At 37.5% G+C, this 27,328-nt stretch overlaps 1 protein-coding gene across 4 annotated transcripts in view; it reads right to left on the bottom strand.

Moving 5' to 3' along the window:
- Myo1b (myosin IB) overlaps window positions 1–27,328 on the bottom strand; it is a 179,262-nt gene that overhangs the window by 41,609 nt on the left and 110,325 nt on the right. For all 4 annotated transcript variants that reach the window (XM_047543729.1, XM_047543731.1, XM_047543732.1 and 1 more), the window contains exons 8-13: window positions 16,007–16,105; window positions 14,638–14,741; window positions 13,105–13,252; window positions 12,703–12,821; window positions 7,567–7,653; window positions 6,812–6,877 (exon numbers count right to left, since the gene is read on the bottom strand). In XM_047543729.1, the coding sequence (XP_047399685.1) occupies window positions 6,812–6,877; window positions 7,567–7,653; window positions 12,703–12,821; window positions 13,105–13,252; window positions 14,638–14,741; window positions 16,007–16,105 (623 nt within the window). The remainder of the gene's footprint in view (window positions 1–6,811; window positions 6,878–7,566; window positions 7,654–12,702; window positions 12,822–13,104; window positions 13,253–14,637; window positions 14,742–16,006; window positions 16,106–27,328) is intronic.

The raw sequence follows: 27,328 nt of genomic DNA, 5'->3' as shown, positions 1-27,328 counted from the left end.
CTTACTTCCTCGTGGAAATGAGCACCTAATACAAACACAACTCCAGACTCCCAAATGGCCAGGGCAATAACAACTGCCTAAACTGAAGGTCAAAGATACATGGATCTCTAAGTTTCAATTGTTGACACTGTCCAAATTTGGGGGGAAATGGGACTTTTCACACATGATTAAAAAATAATCTGCAAAAATTTAAAGAACAAGGAATAACCTGCAAAAAATCAAGTGTCAGCCTCTGAACCAAAGAACTCCAATTTATATAAGTCCAACACATCTCTCCATTTACATAGGTGTTAAATTAACATAACTTTTTTAACATGGGTTTCCCCGCCTCTTTAAAAAATAGCTAAGTTGAGACTAGAAGCCATCACATGAATAGGAAGGCCCTGAAGCAGCTTACATTTGGATACTTTTTTTGGTTTGTCAAGAACCATATGAGTAGCCAACACCTCTCCCACGTCAGTCTCATGAATCAAAGTCTTGAAAGGAGGAAGTGGGCAGGAGCTGACCCTCGCCAATGACTCATCTCTATTCTCCAGTTTTCTACCCAAGCTCCGTGCATGGAATTTTTATCTATTGTCTTACCCACATTTATCCACAAAGACTGAGAGATAAGACTAAAACTTTTAGAAATGTGTGCAAACAAGTATATTATGGAAATTTTATTTTATGATCCCTTGAGTGAAACTCAGAGCAAACCCCATCCTTGACAGAGTGCTTCAGAGAACACAGGGAAGACCAAGCTGCCAGGGTTCTATGCTTTTCACTCTGTGTTTACCCTGTAGACTGGGGGAGAGAGCACTTTCTAAATTTAGAAGTAGATAATATACCAAGATTTGAAACTCTAGGGTTTCTGTTTAAAAAATTCTAGACTACAAGTCCATCCTTTCAACATCAAAGAAAAAGAAAATCATACTCCCAGCAGAGTTCATGACTAGTTTATACTCCCAAGTATCAATCATGAACTTCCACGTGGAATGATTTCAAAAAAATATCAAAAAATACTGGCCTATATGCACATTCTCCTTGGCAACAGAACACGCCTGGGGTATCTCATATTCTTTAAGACAGAGTTTTTTTTTTTTTTTTTTTTTTTTTTTAATGTTTTAGTTGTAGATGGACACAATACCTTTATTTTATTTATTTTTATGTGGTGCTAGGGATCAAACCCAGTGTCTCACACGTGCTAGCCAAGCACTCGACCACTGAGCTACAATCCCAGCCCAAGACAGATATTTTTTTAAAAACTTGCAACAATAAATATTAAAAGGAAGAGGTAAATATAGGAGCAGCTCTGTCCCCTCATTATTTGGAATGGTCACAGAGGAAGAAGTTTGCGGTGAATATCATGTGTTGGAAACAGTGAGCAGTCAAACTCAAAAGACCATGACTTATTCAAGCAAAAAGTATTGTGAATTAAAAATTTAACTGATGTTTTTTATAATTCAGCATTTTCATTTTAGGTCAAATCTTGAACAAAACATGTCAAATTGGGTTCCATAGTTAGCTACCATGAAGTGTCCTGCATAGTAAATCAAATGATTCATTAATATATAAAATTATAGGATTTTGAGTGTAATAACATAATTTAGGGAAATCAGGTTACAATAATGCTATAAAATGTGCTGTTGGTCCTAGCAAAAATTCATTTGGTGTAAAGTCTTTGGCAGTCTCCGATTATATCACTATTTTTAAAGAACAATATAAAGCACTTAATTACAATCCATTGTTAAGAAACAGGTACCAAAATAATAACTGCTTTTTTTAAAGAGAGTAAACTTAAAATATATCCTCGAAATATAAAAGAAAAAACATTTAACATTAAATATTCTCTTTTGGTTGATAATAAATTTGAACGAGTGGCTGAAGTTTTAGAAAACTTTCCTTTAAATTTGTGAAATTTTTCTTCCCAGGTATATACTCAAATATAATAAATTAGTAAAAAAATAAAATAAAATACTATAGTGACTCCTTAAATATTTTAAAATAGGTCTTAATTTTAAAAGCCATAGCAAGAGTAACTATATATATAAAAATAAAACACACCCAACTCCCCATTATGTTCCCACTTTCATTTTCAAATCTACTTTAAATTTTGTCTCCTTTAACTCTAAGCTCTCTGTCACATGAAGGATAAAAATGAAGGTGAAACACTAGAACAAAGGTATTATTGACTAAAAACAGAACTTAAACAATTTAGAAAACAAGTCCTGTAATCATGTGACAGACTCATTAGGTTACTGTCTCTTACCCAAGTATTAGGTTGTTTTATTTGAATGATTATTATGTTTAGCCTATCACAATCTTACTATACACGGGGACTTCAAAGAGGTATATGAGGGCAAGATGGTAAGGAGTACATAAATTAAAAATAACTAGTATTCTGCCTGGATAAAACTGCTCAACTGTATGAAAAGCAAAATAATCAGTTATTGCCACCTGCTTTTGTCCATGGAATACTCATGATCAATTTGACTCTCCTAGTGAACTACCTGCCAATTTAATACCCAGTACTCAGAATAAGAGCCAAATCAATTTAGAATGCTCAACTTACTTTTGAATGTAGTATCATTTTTTGAATAACATTCATTCTTTTATGGAGATAACCATAAATATTTCCCAGAAACCAAAGACCATCTTTTCAGTTTTAAGAACATCCAAACTTAACTGTGTGGATTATAATTTTCTTCCTTTGGAAAGCTGGATCAATGTTCTACCAGAATTGACGGCTAGGTTCTTTTCTTCTATGAACGTTAGTTCATGTCACCTTATTTTCAGTATCACCGTTCCATAAATCTGTTTTCTAAACTGACATCAGATCACATGCAGCCAGCAAGGCAGAGCTTATTCACGCAGCTGGTACCGGAATGTTGTGCAGCCAAATCCATGTGTCATCATCCCATGGTTTAATGTATCAGTTTCCCTTTTCCCTTTAGACTGGGACCCAAGAGAATGAAAGGTTTCCACCAGCTCAGCTGAAAAATGTTTCCATGGGAACTATTAGTGGGGTTATTGGAGGCAGAATTAGACACATTAAAAACTGTTCTGGACTTTTACTGTCCAAATTTTAAAATGATGCCCTGAGTATTCTAAAAGGTAGAACTCCTAATTTTTATAGTCAGTTTTTGCTGAAGAACAAAGGCAGGGTTTGATTTATACTCTATCAGTTTATTTTGGGTGGCAAACATAGAACTGTTCCTTTGTGTACTGGTGTAGATTCTGAATACTTCTCTCATATTCTGACCCCTCATCCTTTAGCCTGTTGCACTTATTTAAGTTCTTAAATAGCTGGGCTTCCTACTGTTCAATGTTATGTATTTCCTCACATTCCCATATGTTCTAATATTGCTAAGAATTCAGGAAAAGCATAGGTTGTGAACTGGGAATGTCTGCTAAGAATTTGTTAAAAGAAGAATTCAGTATCAAAAAGCAGACAAAAGTATCTAAAAGCAACCCATCAAATTTCTATTCTGAATTTCTCCCAATAAATTTTTTTAAAAGTATTTTAACCTTTATTCAAACACAACATTATTAATTGTAGACATTGAGAAATATAAATGGCTTATAAATACAGAGGCATTCTTGTATAAATTTTAAAATAAAAAATGAACAGATTTTGTTTACTAAAAATCAAGATTGACAATTAAGGGCTGGGGATGTGGCTCAGTGGTAGCGCACTTGTCTAGCATGTGTGAGGCACTGGGTTCGATTCTCAGTACCACATAAAAATGAATAAATAAAATAAAGGTATTATGTCCATCTACAACTAAATTATTTTAAAAAGACTGATGATTAATCTTGATGGTTTAGACAGAAAAATGGAGAGAACAATTAATTATAAAAAAATCAAATCTTAATTCTCTCAAGGTACTGGGAGTGGGTGAGCGGAAAGAAAAAGCATTTGTTACATGAAAAGGAAAAATTAACATTTGATGATTTTATGACAACCAGAAGATTTGCTACTGACATAATTGACAGGATTCCCTCTCAGCTGAAAGTTTCATTTAAAAATAGTAAAAATGTAAACCTGCTTGGTTTTAGGTATATTACAAGCAGAAATTTGATTTTGATATTGACAAGACAATGGGTGAGGCCTGATGTCTTACCAGGGCATTTTGCAAAGAGGCCAGACAGTTAGAATATCACATGTGTCTGGAACTTACAGTTTTCTCTGGAGATCACTGTCTACCAAAGCAACTAGTCTTAACCTTGACTGTGCACTAGAATCACACGGGAGCTTTAAAGATACTGTTGCCATGGCCCCACCCCTAGAGATTCTGATATCATTGCCCTGGGTACAGCCTGGACATCTGAATTTTCAAAAGTCCCCCGGGGGTAATTCCAGCATGCAGCTGAGTTTGAGAACTCCTCAAGTAAAGTATTCTTTCTGAGGAATGGAAGAAGAGAATTATAAACATACTGTGCTCATTTTCCTTAACTGAAGTCACTGGTAGTACTGAAAGAAGTACCACTAAATGATGACAAACCATCATTTGCAGAGGGAAGGCAAGTTCATCAAGACACTTAAGAGAGAGACTTGAATTAACCATAAGTAAAAAATATTTCTGAATTGCTCAAAGGTATTTCACCCAGTGCTAAGTTCAAGGATATTTTACCCAAGGATATACAATTTCTCTTGATTAGATTCATAAGCAAACACTTTTCAAAGAGTAACCTAGTGTCTTGATTAGATCTCACTACCCGATAGGACTTGTCCACAGGGAGCAACAGGCCTTCGGTTTTAAGGCCAAGACAGGAAGCTCCAAGGATGCCAAGGCACCTTAGTCTTATTTACCATTTGGTATCTGGCCTCATTAGGCATTCAACAAAACCTTGAGAAATGACTCCAATTCCTCATGGTGTATAACTCAGTTTCCTCTGAGTTCTAATAGGTCTTTTTTTCCCATAGGTAATGAGATGTCAGGACACAATGGAAGACGAAGTAAAGTGAGACCCCATTATAACCCTATTATCTATTTGTAAAAGTTTCCATGTAATGTGTTAGGGCATTAATAAGCACCTACTCACTTGCTTAAGATCAATAAATCATTTTTTCTACCAAAATTAAAATAAAATGAGTATCTTTAATTTTACAAACAATATTGACTGTATATTTTTCTACTTTTTAGTAAAATCTCTGCTTACCATCTGCCCTGCTCATGAGACCATTTAAATTTAGATCAAATCTATACCAGTTAAGAAATCTTTTTCCCTGCCAACTATGAGCAATGACTTTGACATTCTGCCATTTAAGTGACAGTAACCTGAGGTCTTGCTACAAAGATTAATTTTGGCAGAGGGATTTCTGAGTACACACAAGTAACTCCTCTAACTTATAAACCTCAAATTCTTCCCTTTTACTACGGAACTGGCAGCTTTTCTTTGCAGATTCTGATAAAAGGCACCAGTACAAGCAGACATTGTGCTGAAGAGCTGTGTTCTGGGAACTCTACGGGGGGCAGGTGCTAGCACACACTTCATCTGGGACAGCGCCCAACCTTGGCCAGGAGCTGGAAGTGATGGGGAGGGCAGAGTCACAGGGAGTCACAGACTTATCACAACACTTGATTTTTTTCCTTATTTCCAGATACTGAGGAACCTGTGAGTTTGGGGATAAAGGTAAAGAAAATGCCATGGTCTCAATCCTAGTAAAAAGAAAATAATAAATGAAAATATTAGGAGTATTAGGAGGTCTGGGGTGTTGTTCCTGTGTATGTCAGTTAGTAGCCACTTTCCTGTAGGGGAGTCGCTTGGCCTTCAGGCTTATGTTCTCATCTGTGAAATGGGTATTTAGCAGCTGCTACTTCAGGAGGTTGTTCTGAAAATTCAATGAGACAATACACATAGCACTTACCGAAATGCTGACACACAATCAGCCCTTGGTAAGTATTTACAACCAGTTGTTAAGCATGGAACATGACTTAGGGAGAAGGTACTTTATCAACATGAATGTTATCAGAAAAGGAATTTGCTAAAAAGGCCTGGGTTAGCTGAAGGGGACGCTCTGATTTTGTGTGTGTGTGTGTGATTCTATCACCCTAGTTTTTTGGATCACATAATTCTGTGGGTGGTCATTCTGGGCAAGGCCTGGTTACTTACAGGAATTCAGAAATCATTACTTATAGCAGGGAGAAATGAGAAAGGAGCCTGATCTACCTGTCATTTCCTTAAATCAAATTAAACACTGTTCCTAAGAGTGATTATGTTTTAATAGGTCCCTAATGTGTTTCTCAATGTCAAAGTCAACAAAAGGAAAATTTCAGTTTGTTATGTTCAAATATTTAATTTGTAGCAAGCATGGAATTTTTTAAAAAATTAATTCTGAACTTCTGCAGAAATTATTTTGACTTCTACAGAATTCCTTATTGTAAGATCACAGCCCAATGAGACCTGAATGACACTCAAGGAAATCATCTCATCTGAACTTTTCTCTGAGTCTGAGCTGAAGTGACCAGCCCTATCCAGACCAGGCACCACCCAGCTCTCCCATTTCTGGCTTTTTGTCATGACACTAACCTGCCTCACTTTCCATACAACCTATAAAAGATTGAATAGCCCCAGGTTTAATGATCCTGTTGTTTCTTAGAAGCTCAATGTAAGAATTTTAAACTTGCAACTTCAAAAGTCAAGTACTAATATAAGAAATTCTGTTTAAACAGATTTGTCTCCAAATGATAGCTTCAGCACTTTATACACATACCACCAAATGTTGTTATATCCACAAAGTCAGTTCCTTATAAAAGCTGTTCATAAAATATCATTTCTAACTGTTCCACCTTAATAAAGATACTACTAGAAATTGTTAAAATCTTACCTCAAAAATTTCAAAGCCATAAATGTCCAAAACCCCCATGACCTTCTTTCTCACTTTTGTTTGTGCCTTTAAAAAAGTTTCAAATTAATAAGTTAATTTAGGTATAATATAACACTATAAATGACATATATGACATGCTAATTATTTTTCTTGAAGAATAATTGTAATTTAGTTGTTTTTTAAAAAGGTACAGGATATAGGTATAGAAATTTTAATAAAAGGTGACAACTTTAAAGAGGCATTAGTGATATTAATTAAAAGAAGAAAAAAGGAGGAAGAGAAAGTAAAAAAAAATTAAAAAAAAAAAAAAAAACAGAAAGAAAGAGAAAGAGAAAGAGAAAGAGAAACAGAAAAAACTAAAACTGACAAAAGGTATGGCCCTTCAAAATTACCTAGTCCAATACCCTTGTTTAAAAGAACAACATATCAGTACCCAGAAAGGTAAAGTGACCTTTTCAGTCAAGTCTGGGCTAGCCGGCAAATAAGCTATAACTGGGACCTGGGATTCTGACTTTGAGTAACTCTTTGAAGACTGTTGGACTACTCACCAGTAAGATAAAACATACATGGAAGACAAAATAAACAAAATCCCTAGCAGATTTCAATGTTACGCCAGGTTACTTCTTTTTAAGGAATAACTGTTTTAAGTAGTAATCAAGTATCTCGATTATAAAACTAAACTTTATCTAACTTAATGTTTATCCTGTGAATAGCATTTATTACAACTGATTTCTTTGCTTATAAAGACTGAGTACCTTAATGCTTTCGTTGATTCTATTTACCAACCATGAAAATAACCGGCTGTAGAGGTTTTTAGCCAGCGCATCACGGGCATAATAAGCCTATTAAAAAAGAAAAAAAAGGGTTTAATACCCACAATTATCACAAAGCACAATTTCCACAAACCAATGAAAATATTTTTAAAAAATATTTAAAGTCCTTTTATTTCAAATTTCTTTTAGAACTAGTTTTTATTATACTCTAGATGGGAAGTCAAGCTGTTAAGAGAATTAGGGGAACCATTTATACACAGTTACCTTCCCTTTTTGCAACCCAGGAAACTAATTCTAAATATTACAAGTTTTTGCCATAAAGATATTCATCTCAATGCTACAGAACAGAGAGAAACCAGAGGCAATTTAGAAGTCCAACGATAAGGACAAAATAAACTATGATGTTATACAGTCATCATAGAAAAATAGTCATGGAATTGAGTAATGAAATGGAAATGTTTCATCGTGTGAAAATAAAACATTTGCATATGTAATACAACTACTATTTTTTTAAAACTCCTACACATAGGAAAGGAAAATGAAAGCACATTCAAATGTCTCAGACTGATGGAATCTGTAAATTTTCTTGTACTAGTCTTTTGAGTGTTTGCTCAAAAAGTTGGTACCATGAAGATAAAATCCTTACGTATTATTTATGTAGTTTTAGAGCTGTTCAGGGCTACCTGACAAAGAAGGAACAAAGGACATAAAAGGCATACATGTCTTTGGTTTTTTTGTTTGTTTTTATTTTTGCAATGCTGGATTTGGAACCTAGGACTTGTGCACACTAGGCAAGTGCTCTACCACTGAGTCACAGCCCCGCCCAACATATATGTCTTAGACTCCAAAGGCTGGAAGGAGTTAGCACGAGGGCCCAGGGTGAACAGGACCAGTGACAAGGTTAACACCAACTCTCCTGGGGAAGCTAGGGCTGGCCCAGGAGAGGAAAGCTGGAAATTCTGCCACTGTTTTTAACACATTGGCCATTATAAGTGAAGTGTGCTACTTGTAAGTAGAGAGTCAGGTTTTACTGTTAAAATAAACTGGTACATTTTTATTTCATAGAAAGCTTGTTAGATTGTATGAGAATTCCTGTTCCACACTTCTACCTCAATGAAACATAATAACATTAATAACATATTTACTTCCCTAGGATCACAGATGAAAAGAAAGCACTTTCTCCCTTCACTGGACACAGGTGTCAATCCCAAACTTCCCTCCCCACCTCTCAGCTGCTCTAATCAGGAGTAGAAAACAGACCTGGAAACTGGCACCAAAAAAATAAACAAATAAAAAAGGCAAAGCAAGTGAGGGTTTGGGGAGAGGGGGCAAGGTTATGATTCAATAGTAGAAGAGGCGTGTAAAATGCTAAGCAGAGAAATGTAATTTGGATATACATCCTTTCTTCAATACCCTTTCTTCTAGTTTTCACTGTCTTAAAAAGGTAATTCAAGTGTTTACAACAGAGCTTGGCACACAGTCTACAGATGGAGTTTCATTATGATTTCTGAAGTATCCATTTCCCCTACTATAGTCTCATGAGCCTATATGATTGTTTGATCCTTTCCCTTTTCTTGTTGTAAATTTAAGTTGTCTCAAAACCCCACAAATCCCAAAACACTACGTGTTTGTGAATAAACATTTTTTCATCTTAATGTCATCCAGCTTTTTTTAGTTCTACGCTATCTGCTTCCTACAAAGCACCATTTCAATGTGTGCAATAGAACAACAGTGACAACTTGTTCTGGGAAACTGCTTTATGGTTCTTAATGTGTATTCACAGCCAGTATTGGTCTTCTTTGCTTCTTTCAAACAAATGTTCATTTGAGGGACCTCAACTCAAATGCTCCCAAGTACTGTGTAATAGGAATGAACAGGAAGCAGTGAAGAGACATATTCTAGATCGAAGGCACTCAAATTCAACACTGAAAAAGCAAATAATCCAAACAAAAGCAAAAACTACCCTTTAGTCAAATAAAACATGCCTACTGAGCTATCTCTGGCCCCAGGGGCTGTCAATTTGCTACCCCTGACTTCTTCAGTCCAATTCATGCCACCTAATCCCCACAATATCCTATAAAGCAGAAAAGGCAGGGATGTTTATTCTAAGGAAAGTAGAAATGAGGGGAAAGGATCTACAAGGAATGTAGAAATAAGGGGAAATAGCAAGCACACTGATTCACCCTCAGATTCTGAGCATACTGTGCAAAGACTAAGCATTTCTTCGGCTACATGAAGCTCACAGAGGAAAACCCCAGGTGGAATCCGCTTGTGAGTTGGCAGGAGTCAGGAACAGCCCTGGGTGGAATGTGCTGAGCAAGGTGGAGACCCAGGGATATACAGATGTGGTTCCCACCCTCCAGAAGCTCAAAGTGGAGCTGGGAAGATCAAACTGACACAAAGAGAACAATGGCAGGGCTGAGACCAAATTGCAGAGAAAAAGGAGTTCAGAGAAGGGGAATCTGGGGGCCTAAGTGATGGAGGAAGGCTTCCTGGGTAGGGTGCAACTGGGTGGCTGTTCAGACAGGCCACCCATCACCTTACCCATCACATGGGTAAGCAGGTAAAAATAAGTACAGCCTGAGAGAACTAGAAAACAGTAAACTGATAGATCATGTAAGGTCTGATTAGAAAGGACCTTGCAGGTCAAGAAGAGAGTTATGTAGTAGAAATTAGGTGAAAAATTGTCTTGGGTATCCACTATTTCAGTATTAGTCATCCTATCTGGGGAGATCTGAATGCCCTGGGGAAAATGAGGTACAGGACAATAACTATGATACTGGGCCCAAGTATTGAAGCTGTGAAAAAAAGCTATTAAGACAAATCACTCTCGTAGGAATCCAACTCTGCCAAGTGGTAAGATTGGTAGAAGCACACACTCAGACCACCACATTAAAAAGCAACACTTCATAAAGGTGCTGAAGAAATGAGGATCTCAAGCCAATTTCTTTCATCCAAAGATTAAAAACTTGTGGGAAAAGTTCTACCAGTGATAACAAAGTAACTCAAATAAACTCATCAAAAAAAGGGTGCCTGTGTTGGGTTTTCACAGAGGATGAATGACAAGCAAAACACACAATAAAAACAGATCCAAAAGACAGGCCCCCAAAGGGACCTTAATGACACAGGCTTTCTTACGGCATCACATATACTTAATGACCTCAACTCTGAGCACTGAAAACATCCACACAGAGGGGCTCTCAAAATGTGATCCTGAGCCAGCAGTAGTAGCAGTGGAGGTACCTGTGTGCTTAGTGGAAATGCAGATCCTTCCCAGCAGGTTGGGAGGAGGCTGAGGCAGGAGGCCTGCAAGTTCAAAGCCAGCCTCAGCAATTTAGTGAAAACTTGTCTCGTAATTTAAAAAATAAAATTAAAAGGGGCTGGGGATGTGGTTCAGTGGTTAAGCACCCCTGGGTTCAATCCATGGCAGCAAAAAATAAATAAATAATAAGGAAAGAAATATAAATTCTTCAATCCTAACTCAGACCCACAGAATCAAAACTCCAGGGGTGTTTAACAGTGATTTTGATGCATGCCCAAATAAAAGAACCACTGCTGGAGACGTTCCACTCTGACCCCAAACTTAACCTTCCCAGCCATGCTGCTCTGAATCCTCTTCCCAAATCTAAACTCCAGTCAAGCTTGACTGATCCTGTTCCTGATACGTGCTCCAAAGCTGGCTTTTCTCAGTGCTTTCTTTTTGAAATGGCCTTTCACCCATTCTTTATACATCTAAATCCTTCAATCTCTCCATGAAGCCTTTCCTAATCCCTTACTTCCCTACCAAGGGCCCAAGTGGGCGCCTGTGTTGTTCAGGCTCTCAACATCTTTTCCACGAAGTCAGTTACTCCCCATCTGACTTTGGAAAAGTAGGGCTGAAGTGGACAGACATGACAGCAGATGCAGCAATTCAGAAAGACACCACAGCACAACCAGGTAAGGGCTGCTATAAACCGAATCTCCATGTACATAAAATTACAGTATTTTCCACAGTCCAAGTAACTCATGTTAAGTAAGACTTAATGCTGAAGGAAAGCAAAGGAAGGTAGGCATTCTTGGGTTAGCAGGAAAGTCTAACTTTAATTAGAACAAGAAAGAGGGTAAACTCTACCCTACTGTCTTACAAATGCCTAAAGTTAGTTACAAGGAGGACGAGATAAAGAATACAGTTGAATAAACGAAGTAGGCCAAGTGGGAAAAGTCCTGAATTACTCATTTAATTCTAGATCAGACCAGTATTGACTGGTAGGAAAATTTCTAAGCACAGCACAAAGAGTTTTACATTGCAAGAGGCTCCATATGCTGCCTGGTTCCACCTAACCATCCACCCATCATCCATCTATCCAAACAGATATCCATTTAACTTGAATCAAAAGGAAATAAGGAGGCAGCTCAGATCTGCATCTTAAGAACACTTGATTGGCCTCAATGTGGAGGAAAGAGGGGGTACAGTAAGAAAGGTTAGGAGTTCAATTTGACCATTTGACCACAGAACTGGCTTCTTCCACTGTCTTCTCCAAATCAGTAAATGGCAACTACTGAGTCTTCCTCGACTCTTCTATCATTCATCAAGCCATGAGCAAGCCCTGCTGCCTCCACCTTCAAAACAGACCCACAATGGGCTCACATCTCACTGACTCAGTCACTGTGACCACACGGTCCAAGCCACCATCATCTCTGGTTTAGGGAGTTCTGTTCCCCTCCTTCCTCTCCACAATCAGTTAGAATGACCCTGTGAAACAAAGGGCAGAACCTGCCACTCTTTTACTCAAAACACTCCAGTCCTTTCCCACCTCACCCTGACCCTCCTTCCCTGCAGCTATGGATCTCCCTGACTCTGCTCTACTTTTTCTCTTTGTCCACTGAACTTACCACCAGCTAGCTTGCTATAGCATTAACATATCATGTCTCCTGGTTACAGTCCAGCTCCCTGCTGCCAGAATTTTAAGCTCTCTGAGGGCAGGAATCCTTCATCTATTTAGTTTATCACTATATCCAGGGCCTAGAATACCTGGAACTTAGTAGCATAGTTGAGATACTAGCCAGCAAAATAAAGTTTCATTTAGAAATACCACCAAATTTTAAAACGCCTTCTTGTGTACATTATGATTTACCCACCTGAGCCACATTCAGTGTAGTTGAAACTTTCTCCTGTTTGGCTTCAACTGTTCGGAAACTGAATGCTCGTTCTAGAACAGACTGATCAATGCCAGTCAACTCGCAAATTTCTTTTAACTCTGTTGGGGAGCAGGGGAAGATGGACACAAGAGGTGACTATATGTGTACTGATAATCATTACCAAGGCTTAGGCTGTTCCTTCTAAAGTGCACTCAAACTCAACAATCTAACCTGTATAAATTAAAAGGCTTTTTTAAAACTTAACTGCAACTATACTTCTGTTCAGTTCCACTAGAAAGCTTTTTCAAACCAATGGAAAACAAAAGTTTTACTTTCTAGATTTAAAACTGGGCAGCAAGTCAACACAAGTTTACTAAACAAGGTGATTCTTGACTGACTTACCATTTTTATCTTTAATTTTGCTCTCATCTAAACCGTTCACTCGAGATTCAGGCTTGAACTCAATGTTCCCCAGTTTCAACACTGCTGCCACCACCTCCAAGACAGATTCGGCTTCATGATCCATAAAGCCCACAATCTGCATGGCATTCTGGGAAAAAAAAGAAAAAAAGCATCTATTTTGTTTCTATAGTTCTTTGTTGTTCTTGTTTTGTTTTTAAAGAACCATATCACAGATTTATTTCTGGGGAGAAAGCCCAAATCTTAAGACAAAGCTGTTATCTTTCTCAGTGGCACAATGATATTCAAGGGGGTACCTTACATGCTGTGGCGGCAGGGTGGGGGAGACATGCAAAGAGCAAGAGCAAGACAGAAGAGGCTGCCAGAGCCTTGGTCCCTGCCCCACTCCAACCACTGCAACTCGCTTTCCACATCTGCCTTTTTTACTACTCCAACAAAGAAAACCGTTCACTGACTTTACATTTAAGAAAAACTGGTTTGCAAAGGCAAGCACCTCATCCAAGACAGGATGGGTACAAGGGGCACTCATTCATTCCTAAATTTATATGTGCCAGGCAGAGTGGTTACAGAACTGTCCTTGGACTCAAGTCTTGAACAAAATCATATCCAGGAGACAAAAGACTACTGTTTCCATATAAGGATATTTACAGAGTTTTAAAAAGTGGTATACTCTGAGGGATGCTTCCTTTTTAAGAAGTTGGTATCAAGATGATGATGATGATGATGATGATGATGATGATGATGACAACCAGGAGGACAATTAGACTATATGGCAACAGTAGTAAAGTACATTTTGATGTTATAAAAATTTCAAACATACACAAAAGTAGAGAGAAGAGGGAAAGAATCCTCACATCCTTTTCACTCGCCCGCAAGGATCGGTCGATGCCAATCCTGTTTAATCTATAAAGCGACCTATTCTCCGTCATCCCCACAACCCCAGTTGTCTCATTTGGAAGTAAATTCCAGTTACCACATTACATCGTAATAGGAGTAATTTTGACAGTATGTGCCACATAAAGACAGAAAATAAAGAGTATTATGTAAAACCATTCCTTTTCTAATGGATGTGGAATGCTAATCATTCTGGTATATACACCAGCATTCTAAAACGGGGCAAAACCAAGATTTTCTGTTTCAAAGTCGGTTCTGATTTAATAGTTTCCAAGGGCAGTTTTCACACTTGGAAATTAACTTTGGCTATAAAACTCAGGCTATAAAAACATTTGGAATTTAAATATAACATTACAAGAGTAAAGTCCCAAGATAATATATGTAAGCTCCTTTTGATAAATGCTAAAATCACTTGCTCTGGTGAAGTGTGGTCTACGTAACCTGGTATGATTCTTGAAGTACTAAAAAACCAAACTAATAAAAATGTAACACATTCTTGTGTAATTCTAAAACCTTCGGGAGAATAATTTATGCTCAAAAGAAAACTCAGGACTGTCACCAGTTCTGATGGAGCAATCAACTGCTAGTCATTTTTAAGTGTAATAAATCATTCCGTCTTACCCTGACAGTTCTGAAATTGGCTGCATCGTCCACTCCATTAACTTTGGCTGAGTCCAGACTCAGGTAGTTGTATCTGCTGAAATCCCGCTCAAGCTTAAGCTTATCTATTGAATCACACATACGAATCGGTAAGTTGCTTGAATAAATCTAATTGGCATCAATATTCCATTTTTAACCCTTCAGAGAAGATGACTTTCATATTATGTACTGAATCAACAGAACAAAAGCAAATACCCAAATACCAATAACAGCATTTCTCTAAAATTACCTTATCACTGTTCGACATATTCAAACTCTGCTTTTTTACACTGATTCTTACTGGGTAATTTCCTTTTTATATTTTTATAACATAGAATGTCTTTAACATACTATTCCATGATAACATATGATGCCCATCTAGGGATACCATTGCATATTTGGGTTGTGCCCAGTTTATAATAATAATGATAATAATAATAATAATAATATAGGACAGTGATAAACATTTTTAAAATTTTTTTTAAGTTGTAGATGGACATAATACCTTTATTTATTTATTTATTTATTTATTTATTTATTTAATTGCTGAGCTACCACTGAGCTACAATCCCATCCCCAGTGATAAGCATTCTTTATGTGAATTGCTTTTTGGATTCATTTGAATTATTCTGGTGGGAAATAAAGTGGTATGACTAGGGGGTAAGTTCATGTCATTTTGACTGTTATTTGGCTAAATAAATCAGTGGATCATGGGTCTAAATGCATCAGTAACAACTCTGTCAGTTTTATCTTCTTATATAACTGCTAATACACATGCACTGGATACTTGAGTGCTGTTACCAGGTATCTTTATTGATTATTAGTGAGGAGGATTTTTCTCCCCAAGTGGGTTGGCTTTCCATAGCTCTTCTTGTTTATTCTACTTGTTCAATATTTTTATCATTTACCTATTGGCTCTGGACACTGCTGTTATTTTCTAAAATATCTGAGGATCAGGTTATTAATCTGTTGTATCAACTGCCCACAATTTATTGAATTCTCACTGAGCAATTTGCTTTTATATAATTGTATTCATTTACTGTTCCCTGATAATTTTCTCTCCCCAAGTGAAATTTTACATTCTTCTAATTTTATTTTTTATAGTTGTGGTTAGCCCCTCCCCTCAACATCAGGCTTTTATAAGCTATTTGAAACGTATGGCTGAGTCTCTGGTAAGGTATGGGATATGAGACAAACGCTAGGGTGGGGCCCAAGCAAGCACACCGCTTCTCCACTTCAACCAGAGTCATGGAAACTTTAAGAAGAAAGAAGCATATGGAACACATTTTAAGGAGAATGCTTTGGAAAACACTGTAGCACTAAAAATTAAAACACAGACACAAGGACTTACGAAGGAGCTCTTCAGAGGCACCAGAGAGCAGCTGATAGAACACATGGAAGTTTCTTTCACCTCTTGGCTGCTTAACGACCCGAGATTTCTCTAAAAGATCTAAAGAGAAAAGAATTAACTCACGTTATAAAACTCATTTTGCTTTTAAATCCACCATGCATCTTTTTTCCCTCTCACCTTCTTCTTCATTTTCTATTTTGTATCGATGAAATAAAATAGTAAAAGAAATTACATTTTCAATTCTACTTTCAGAAAGTTGCACAACTCTAACCAAAATCACCAAATTAAACAAACTAGGTTCTTTTTAAACAGTGAATATGCAAAATAAGTTACATTCAATAAGCCTGATGAAATGCTAAAATTTTCTTTTTAATTATGTTTAATTCTTCAAAGTGTAACATTAAAAATTTAAGTAATGAAATGCAGCTATTCAATTATGAGTCCACTTAATTACAATGATAAGAGTAAATTTTAAGATCTCACTGTGCTCACAAGTGCTTCAGATACATTATCTCACTGAATTCTCCTATTTAATAGCTGATGGCCCAAGTTTAAGCAACTTATTTGGTAACTCATGGAACCAAGAGTTGAAATGAGGCCACTGGACCCTAGTGCAACCTGTACTTCATAGTCACACTGCCTGCTACCAGAGAGAAGTAAACTAGATTTTTCTGGATATCTTGAAGTCTGGAATTTGGTGTTGGTTTGTATGTTATCATCTATTACAGATTATTTTTTTATTTCACAAATTAAAGGTTTTATTAAATTTTCAGACTTTAGAATAAAAAAAGAAACCAGAAAGCAAGGGAGTCATCGAAGAATATACTGCAGATGGTACAGCATTAGAGGAGGTTCCTGCCCAGAACCCTGGTTAGCCCTTGCCAGTGATACGAGATCTGGACTCCAGGAAAGGCCAGTTTTAGTAATAGCATATCAAATCAATAATTTCATTACTGAACACTAATTCTAGAGAACAGACATTTGATTCCTAATCAGGTTGAAATCTAAAACAATACAAAAGGAGGGGGTGTACAGGAAAATGATGTACAATCTCTTTGGGGATGATAGCTGAAGTTTTTTATTCATATTTCTGGAACCCACAGCAACATTTGAGGAAGGAGCCTACATTCGGTTAGTGAATTTGATGAAAGAGAAGTTCTAGGGTGTTCCAAATCCATTAGACTGTTTGGAAGAAGAAAGAGGTGGGTTGTAAGGAAACACAAAATCAAGCCAACTGAAAAAAGAACAAAAATATGTGAAAACAAAAATTATTAAGAACAAGATGCTGTGAATTTTTCATTTTCATCTCCAGCTCTCACATGACATGGAAAACTGCCAATGCTTTCAAATCACAGATGGAGAACAATGAAGACTTCATATTTAGAAAAAGGAAAACAGAAAGGCAAAGTTGCATGTAGGAAAAAACTTATGGGAAGAAAAAAAAAGAACTGGGTATTTATTATCTCCAAAGAAATGAAAGCTTCAATTACTAAGTAAACACTGATATGTGGAAGAAAAGATGGAATAAGTAGGTCAAGATTAAGTGTGCACTATGCTTTTACTTACTAAGTGGTTGAGCTTCTGCTAGGTTCTCAGAGTAGCAGAGTTTTAGAAGAAGAATCTACAGGCAGATTCTTCTCTGAGAAACTAAACCTCAAGGTAAATTCCCCGATCTAGAAGAAAGTAACTCGACAACATGAAAAATATAAGTATATGCTACAGCTGACTCTCTTCATTCATGCACACATTCCTTCAACTGCTCACCCACTATGTGCCGGGAAGGATGTGGAAACAGGCCCAGCACTGACTGTAAACGTGGAGACTTTCTCTTGTTCTACAGGAGTCACACAAGATCCCAGTTACTCACGCCACCCAAACAATAGCAGTGGCTCTATTCAAAGGGAGATGACAAGGTGCTTAAGAGTAAGGAGAAGGTGAGGTGGGGAAGGTAGAGACACCAGGAAGTTCTGGCTCTTCCTGTAGCTCTAAGAGCAGTGCTGCTACTCATAAGCCCTGCGCATCTTGCAAGCCTGCTGCCCTTCCACCCAATAGTGGCACCTTCATTATGATGACAACCGGCAGCACCTACACGACCACATTCCAAAAGCAAAGTGATATCCCCAGACAATAATAATGCCTGCAAAAAGCAGTTACAACATGCTGCAACCTAATGTGTAGCACTTTTGAGCAGATGCTCATGGACTATGTAGGGAACAGAAGTAGCAGTAGCTGTAAGATTCAGCAGAGAATACCCTGGCTAAAAAATAACATTCCCTTGTGCATGCTGTGGAAAGGAATGCTGGCTGAATGTGCTTCTGGAACCACATGCGCTGATATAATCAGTGATGACTACCATATCCGAATATGAAGCATAATGTTGTGTCTAAAAGGAAAGGTACAAAGGGGAAGCAGAAAGGGACCTGCACTGACCTTCCACTACACACTCCTCGCTCCCCATTTGTTACCACATGGAGCCCAGAACACCTCTGAGGTTGGTTTTATGATCACTATTTTACATATGAGAAAATGAGGCTCACATCACTCTTGACAACAGAGCTGGAACTCAAAAGCTTTGGGTGACTAGGATATCAAACTTGTACTCTCTGATTTTCTAGCAAAAAAAAAAAGCAAAAAATCCTTAAATCCTTGGAAATGTACTTTATATGAAATACATGACTTCGCCAAGCAACTTCATCACAAAATGAGGAATCTTTATTACAAAGCTGTTGGAAGGTTTCACCACTTAAAATGCTTACTCTATTACCCCAGAGTCTCCTATTTCAGTTCCTTTATGACTTTTCCCGTAAGTCACAAGCTTCCAGGTAGAAAAGTAATTAGGGATAATGTTTGCCCCCAAATAATTTACTGGTGCTTAAAACCATTCCCTATTGGTGTTTTTCCCTGCTAAATGTGCATGCACCAACATAACCTAACAGCATGAAGCCATATTAAATAATTACTCAAAGTAGTGAATATAAACTGAATTCACCATAGGGACATACCACATGACCACTTTAATTTACTTAAATGTGCCCCTGAATTAAGTCAAAGCAGAACACTGGCACAGCCTTCTCTTCTGCCTTAGGTACTTCTGCCACTGCTGACTGAGCCTCTACTAACGAGATTTAGTAAAGAAGAATGATTACTAGATGCCAGATATTTAGTACACCAGAGAGAGTTCGAGAGTCCTCCAGATACACCAATGCAGCTGTATCCACCCCTCAATACAAAAAGCTTATACTAAGTTTAATATACATTTATATTTTAAAGGAAGAGATACACTTATTGAGCCTTTCTAAGAGAGGCATTAGAGAAGCAGAGACAAAGAAACAAGGAAATCAGAACTTGCCCCCCGCCCCACCAGTCCTGCTGTTGCCACCGGACTATTGGCACACATGTCATTATTTCAGGGCTTTCTTAATTTGACTAATTTCCAGCTAATCCATGACATGTACATGTGCAGGTGCATCACAGAACATCCTCCCCAAGGCATAACTTGAAAAAAATAAATCGTCCATGAATGCACCAGCTGGCAAATGAAGACCTTTAACTGACGAAGGAATAAGAAGAATAAAAAGGTTGGGAAGAAAAAAATCTCATTACTTTGGTAAAGGAAGGATTAGATAGTTCATAAAAAATTTATTTATTTTATGCATCATCTCCTCTCCTAGAAAAATAAGTGATGCAAATTCCTGATGAAGGCTTAAGAAAGAATCAACCTCAGCTCTGTTTTTCAAGTGAGGTCAGAATGACAAGGAAAACCCCACCAAGACTCTATGACTCACAATGCTGACCCCCAGGAGCTCTCCAAGAACTCCAAGGCCAATATTTGGAAAAAGCATGGCAGGGACATTTAAGTTCTTCCAAGGAATTTATGCCTTTTCATTAATGCAGATGAATCCACCAAACAATAGCACGTCCCGTAATCTAAGCAGATATAATTTTTCTACTGTTTTTCTTCATCTTAGATAATAATCCCCCAGACATCCCCCCAAAATGCCAATAACCAGTGAGTCACTAGGCACAACTCACTGTAGTTTCTATGGAAAATCTTGATTATGAACTTAGGTTTACCTACCAATTGGGGCATGTATTCTAAAAATCAACTCTCTCTCTATTCTTTGGAAATAGAAAATGTAAATTCTCAAGACTGAAAAATTTTAAATATTAAAAAGTCTGGGCAAAGTCTTTTAGGAATCATTCACTGTGCATGTTTATTACAGTTAATTTAAAAAAAAAAAAAAAAAAAAAAAACTGGTTGTGGATACCAACTCAGGCCTGTTGAGCAATCCCAGTCTCAGGTAGATCTCTACCTTTTTCCAGGATAAGACTTTGAGAGATCTGAACATCTGGCTTGCTGTGACATCATAACCCTTCCTCATCTTCATAGTACTTTACAGTACTATTTTTTAAGGAATCAGTCTGAAGTTCTTGCTCAAAGATCAGTTTGCTGAAGCTATAGAAATCAGCACTAAAGGTAATTAAACGTGCTATGTGAAAAGTTCTAACAGGATAGCTAGAGTCTACACATGAAAATTAGCTTGGGCTCTAAAGCAATAAGAAAACTTGGCTGATTATCAACCTAATTAACTAACTCCTATTTATTAAAAAGATATGGCTGTATACACTGTACACATGTGTTTTTACAAGACTGTTTTCTTATGCAAATTTAAGGTCTACCTAACTGAGAATTTACTCATGCATGTATCTAAATCTAAAATTCTAGACACAATCAGAAATAAAACTAATGATATATCTAGAACTTAAAGTTATTATGCATATTATCTTAATAAACAGATTCATTCCTCAGTATGAGGTTTAGAAATATTTGAACAACTGGTCTCTTCTTTATTTGTATGTAGTTTTATTTCATGATAAATATACTTTTTGTGGTAAACATATTTTGGTTAAAAGAATGCAAAATCAAGACAAAACATCTACTTTTATCTAAAGACATCCATGATTGAATAACAGAGTTATTTGAAATGTCAATTTTATTACTACAGACACTTCACAATCAATGTTATTTGTTTTCCTAAGGAACTTTAAAAATCAAAATGCTAAAGGAAAAAAAGTCTGATATTTAAGCTAGATAATGTATTGTCTTAGTTTTTTGATGATGTGTGACCATAAAGAAGACAGATTAAAAACAGATACCATTTATTGGTTAAGTATTTGCTAGCTACTGAGAACTGACTCATGTACAGTCGGTCTCCAATTCGACCTCAATGCTTCTAGTCCCAGGAAACAAAGCAGGTTATAGTCTCCTTGAGAACAGGTTGTAACAGGCAGTTTCACTCCTAATCAATGATTTGCCAACAATAAAATCAAAGAGATGATATAAAAGAAAGGAACAAAGTGATAAATCTCAATTTAAAAGAAAATTATGTTGTATACCCTACAAAATGGCATGAGGGTGCCACATATATAGATTAGATAACATGCCATGAGGTAGACAGCACATATAAAAATATGAGGCAACTGTATCATAAATTCAAAAGAAACATAAAAGAAAGGAAATTCAGAGCATTTGCTCCATCCCTCAGCCCCCCTGTGAAGGGAGGGGCCTCCTCCTCCTGCTTTAGATCCCCTGGAAGAATCTTCCTTGGACACTCTCCAGCCTCTCAGCTCCTCTTCCCTCCTACTGGGCCAGTGAGTTTTAGAGAAGGGTATGGGCATGCACACAGGCTCAGTCTTCTGGGGTCCTCATGCTGTCCACACATCCAGCTCCACTCCACAGTGTGGAGACAGTGGGGTGATCCACACAGGAGAGGCCCGGCAGTGCTTAGTGCCTGGATGACCACCTAACTGCCAAACTGCCAGAGGACTACTAGCACACCTATATATTTGGGTGATACACCAAAAAAGTCACTTTCTTCAACTTTGACTTCAATAGTAACACAGTCACTTCCTCTACAATTTGATTCCCATGCCTATTTTTCATGTGTTTCCAAGCTGGGTGAAGGAAAGGATATTTCTATCAGACCCCTGTATTAGTTAGTTTTGATTATGTAACAAATCACCCCCAAACTCAGTAGTTTAAAACGATACCATTTATTAGTTCATGACTTTGGGAATCAGTTGGGCAGTTCTCGTCTGAGTCGGCATGGTTGACCTCCGCTAGGCTTGGTCAAGGGTTGGCAGTCAATCTAAGAAGTCCTCGCTCATGTCTGACAGTTCATTCTACGTGCCAATCATCATCCAGCAGACCAGTCAGGCTCATTCACATGGCAGTGATGAGAGAGTTCCCAAGATCATCAAGGAAAGACAAACTTCGATGCGTAATGTTCAAGTCTTTGGTTGTACTATATTTGCTATCTATTCCACTGATTAAAACAAATCTCATGGCCAAGCCTGAGTCAGTGAGAGAGGGAACTACCCAAGGGTGTAGACACAGGGTGAGAAATTGTGGTCATTTTGAAATAGGCCATCAATTTGTGTCTATTTAAAATAAAATGGTCATAAATTCTTTTGAAACTTTCCTATTGAGAAAGGGATTATGAGCCCTACCAGTGAAAGTGGACAAGTCTGTACCACTTTGACTTACAGTATACTGCAGAAGTAACATACCATATGACATCCTAAGCTACGTCAGGCTTCCTCCTGATTCATTCCGAGCACTTGCTGTCAGGGCGTTCCCTTCCGGAAAACACTGGAAAGCTACATGGAGGCAGTTTCAGTGACAGAGCCTGGCCTTAGAATTCTACCAGCTGGTCTGACACATGAGTGTCAAAGGCTCCAGAGAATTCTAATCTCCAGTCTTGCAAGTTGCCCCCAACCAAGTGTTTCCCGCTGAAGGCCCATACACAGTGAGGACAAGCCCTTGCTGCCCTGCCCCACCCAGCTTCTCAACCCACAGAACCCAGAGCACTGAAAAGGGCTGCTATTTTACATTACTAAGTTTGGGGAGTTTGTTGGGCAGCAAGAATAAGCAGAATACACCCAGTCTCAACATCTGCCTCCCTTCATGATTCATGAATCCTATTTTTTTTCAAGTTGAACAAAAAACACAGTAAAGGATGATGTTTCACTATCGATAATTTTGTTTGCTAAAATTATTTTTAAATGAGTGGCATAGAATATTCAGATAAAACTGTCCAATAAAAGCAGAGGCTTGGGCTGGGGATATAGCTCAGCTGGTAGAGTGCTTGCCTCGCAAGCACAAGGCCCTGAGTTCGATCCCCAGTACCGCAAAAAAAAAAAAAAAAAAAAAAAAAAAAAAAGCAGAGGCTTTACTTCTTAACAAATTCCTCAACTTACATAATTACTTATGTGATTATTAATTAATTAATTCAACAATTATATATTAGATGTCTATTTTAGTTTCTAATCATTCAGCAATATACCAGACTAAGTCTCTGACCTGATACAGCATATCTTTGATGAAGAGCTTAGTATTCAATAGTGAAAACCACCAACACTTATTGTGTGCTTCCTACATGCCAGGTAAGGACAAGCCAAGTCTGCTGTGATGCTAATAGATGCTAATAAATAACTGACACCTCATATAACCCCAGTTCAGAACTATTATTATTCCCATTTCAAAGATGAAGAAGTAGAAGCTCAGAGATTTAGGTAACTTCCTGCCTTTTTGTGTAGACACTGGTTAATCATGTTTAACCACATGATTAAACCAAAAAGAGTTACACAAGCAGGTTCAAGAATGTGCCCTAAATAATGAAGCAGGAATACAGGAGTTGCCTGTATTTAACCAATTCCATGCTCCTCTGTGGCACAGACACACCTACTGCATGCCAGGTATTACAATAGGTTCTTATGCTCTACTGTAAATAGGACAGCCATATTTCTTGTCCTTCATTTACACAGGTATATGCATGCTTGAAATCATAAAGTATTTTCCTAGCATATGTCTGTTATATTTCTTTTAGCAATAAAAATCTCTGGATTTGTATCACATTTTCTCCAGTCTAAACTGCCACCAAACCAGGCACAATGGTGCTTGCCTATAATTCCAGTGACTTGGGAGGCTGAGGCAGGAGGATCACAAGTTCAAAGCCAGCCTCAGCAATTTAACAAGGCCCTAAGCAACTAAGAAGAGACCCTGTCTCAAAATAGAAAATATAAGGGCTGGAGAAGTGGCTTGGTGGTTAAGCATCCCTGAATTTAATCTGCAGTACCCAAACAAACCAACAAATAAAAGAAAGTGCCACCGAGAGTCACAGATATAAGAAGCTACCTGGGACTATGGATAAAAGCATTGGGTTTCCAAAAACTTCCAATTCAAAACACTAAACACAAAATCCTAAAATATAAATGTATAAATGTTAGGAGACCACTAGGTCTTACCAAACTAGAAGAAGTGTTTATTCTAGATCAACTGAACATCTGGATGTACTTTCATATTTTCTTCTCTATTGAAGCAAACATTGCCATCTTCTATTTTTTCTTTAACAAATCTTTTTTTTAATTGGTACATTATAATTATTCATAATAGTAGGATTCATTGTCATATTCATACATGCATATACATAATTTGATCAATATCATCTTCTATTTTAGTAACACCTCTTTCCTAATGACACTAATTTCAGTGATACACAAATTCAGAAAATTCCAGACTTAAATTTTATAGCACACATCTCTTTCAGAAAGAGATGAGTTCCTAGGCTTTCTTTCCACTGCTTGGGCATACAACCAGCTGGAGGGATCCTATGCCTTTTTCAGGGTAATATTTTTAGTCAATAATATCTGCTTTTACCAGGTGGCTGTGGGAAAAGGAGACAACAAATACTTTGTACAAAATGGCAAATCTAGTCTTCTTTTCCAGGTTATAGGAAGCTAGCAGCTTCTAGCAGCCTAGAGAGAACACAAGTGGGTTTACTCTTTGTTGTTCACCCCTTAAGCCAGTAGGCAGCAACTCCCAGTGACCAGCTATGAGTCCGTTCTCCATCTACACAGGAAGCAAAGTCCTCCCTCACCACTAATGTGCACCTTCCCTCTCCAGAGCAAAAGGACACTCCTGATCACCAGGGTGTTCCCACTACCACTAACTTCAATATAATTTCATTGTGGGAACAGACAGTAACAACACCATATGAAACCCATTCATGAAGATACAGTAATCTTAATTGGAAAGAACTGAATGTTTAATATTTATTTTCCATGGATACTGTAAGAATGAGGGGGCAGGAAGACATTTCTGTTTAAAACTTAACACTTTAAAATTTAAAACTGAAGTTTCTTTCTCATACTTAAAATTTTAATAGAGTAATTCCTAATTATTTTCCTAGAATTCTCAAGGACTACAATGGCTAAATCATTCCAGAAAGTTCAATTACAAATTCTGTAATAAAAACAAAAGCAAACTTACCCTCATTTTAAAAGAGTATGATTAATTTAATAAGTAGAGCCACTCATACTTCAGATAGAGCACTAATCTCCAGAATCGATAAAGAACTCAAAAAACTCTACACCAGAATACAAATAACCCAATCAACAAATGGGCTAAGGAAATGAACAGACACTTCACAGAAGAAGATCTACGAATAATCAAAAGATACATGAAAAAATGCGCAACATCTCTAGTAATAAGAGAAATGCAAATCAAAATCACCCTAAGATTCCATCTCACCCCAATTAGAATGGTGATTATCAAGAATACAAGCAACAAGAGGTGTAGGCCAAGGATGTGGGGAAAAAGGTACACTCATACATTGCTGGTGGGGCTGCAAATTAGTGCAGCCACTCTGGAAAGCAGTGTGGAGACTCCTTAGAAAACTTGGAATGGAACCACCATTTGACCCAGCTATCCCACTCCTTGGCCTATACCCAAAGGACTTAAAATCAGCATACTACAGAGATGCAGCCATATCAATGTTCATAGCTGCTCAATTCACAACAGCCAGATTGTGGAACCAACCTAGAAGCCCTTCAATTGATGAATGGATAAGAAACTGTGGTATAGGTATACAATGGAATATTACTCAGCTATAAAGAATAATAAATTATGGCCTTTGCAGGCAAATGGATGAAATTGGAGAATATCATGCTACATGAGATAAGCCAATCTCAAAAATCCAAAGGACGAATGATCTCCCTGATCAGTGGATGATGACACATAGTGGGGAGTGGGAGGGAGGTAAGAATGGAGGAAGGAGGGACTATATAGAGGGAAAAAGAGGGGTGGGAGGGGTGTGGGGAGGGGGGAAACAGAATGACTCAAACACTATTATCCTATGTAAAAGTATGACTACACAAATGGTATGCCTTTACTTCATGTACAAACAGAAACAGTATGTATCCCATTGTTTACAAAAAAAAAATAAATTTAAAAAATTTTAAAAAAAGAATAAAAAAAAAAAAAAAAAGCACTAAAGATCCACAAACACCTTTCAGAATAAAAACTGATCATTTCTGTAAAAGCAGTCTTTAAACCAAGGCATCTTTCTCTAGATAGCTCTCATCAGTTGACATAAGTCATGAAAGGAATGTGCCTAACAAGTTTGGCAGGGTTATAATCATTTGCTTTTGGTTACTTCATGAGTACTTATATTTCTCTATTTGGCATATAAAGTCATCTAAACTAAGCAGCACTAACCTAACCAAGGTTTCTAAGTTACCCATCTCTTCTTCCACCAGACCAGGGCTCATTTACCTGTTTCCTATTTGGGGTTCAGCAAACATTTCACTTAAAGAAAAAATGCCATCTATTGAACACACTCAGGATACTTGGTTTGTTGTCGTTTTTCATCCAGTCTAAACTTAAGTTTTATTCTAACAACCCCAACAGCACTCTTGGGTGATATGGCAGCCAGGGGCAATGGGAGATTCAGAAATATGACCCTCAAAACATGCAGAAGACTTCAAGAGGATAACCAGACTAGGTGCACAAAGACCTATTGGTCATCTTAAATTTTCTGAACAAATCAGAGAGCAGGTGGCACCATGGGTACCCCAGCCCTAAAGAACTGACAGCCATGCCGTTCTTATAGACACTATGTCTTGTGGCTCACTCGTGCCCACTTCAGAAAACTCCAGACCTGGGGCTATTAAACAGACCTCACCTGATTCGGTTCACTTGTTACCTTTTAACAGAGAACACTTCACTTCATGTCTAAGGGAGGCTAATAAATCCATGTTTTATCTAACAGACATATCACATTTCAACCATTTAAATATACTCAAAGAGAAACAAAACTTTTCAAAATAACATTTGTAGTACAGTTCCACTCCTTTTGTTTGATAAATGTTTCCGAGAATTATTCATTTAAAACCAACTCTCTGTATTCTGTTTTTAATCATAAACATTGTGTAAAACAAAATAACCCTTAGAGCCAGGCATGGTGGCACGCACTTATAATC

The sequence above is a fragment of the Sciurus carolinensis genome, chromosome 3, assembly GCF_902686445.1.
Source record: "Sciurus carolinensis chromosome 3, mSciCar1.2, whole genome shotgun sequence".
Taxonomy (NCBI): Eukaryota; Metazoa; Chordata; class Mammalia; order Rodentia; family Sciuridae; genus Sciurus; species Sciurus carolinensis.
This window is presented reverse-complemented; position numbering and strand designations above follow the sequence as displayed.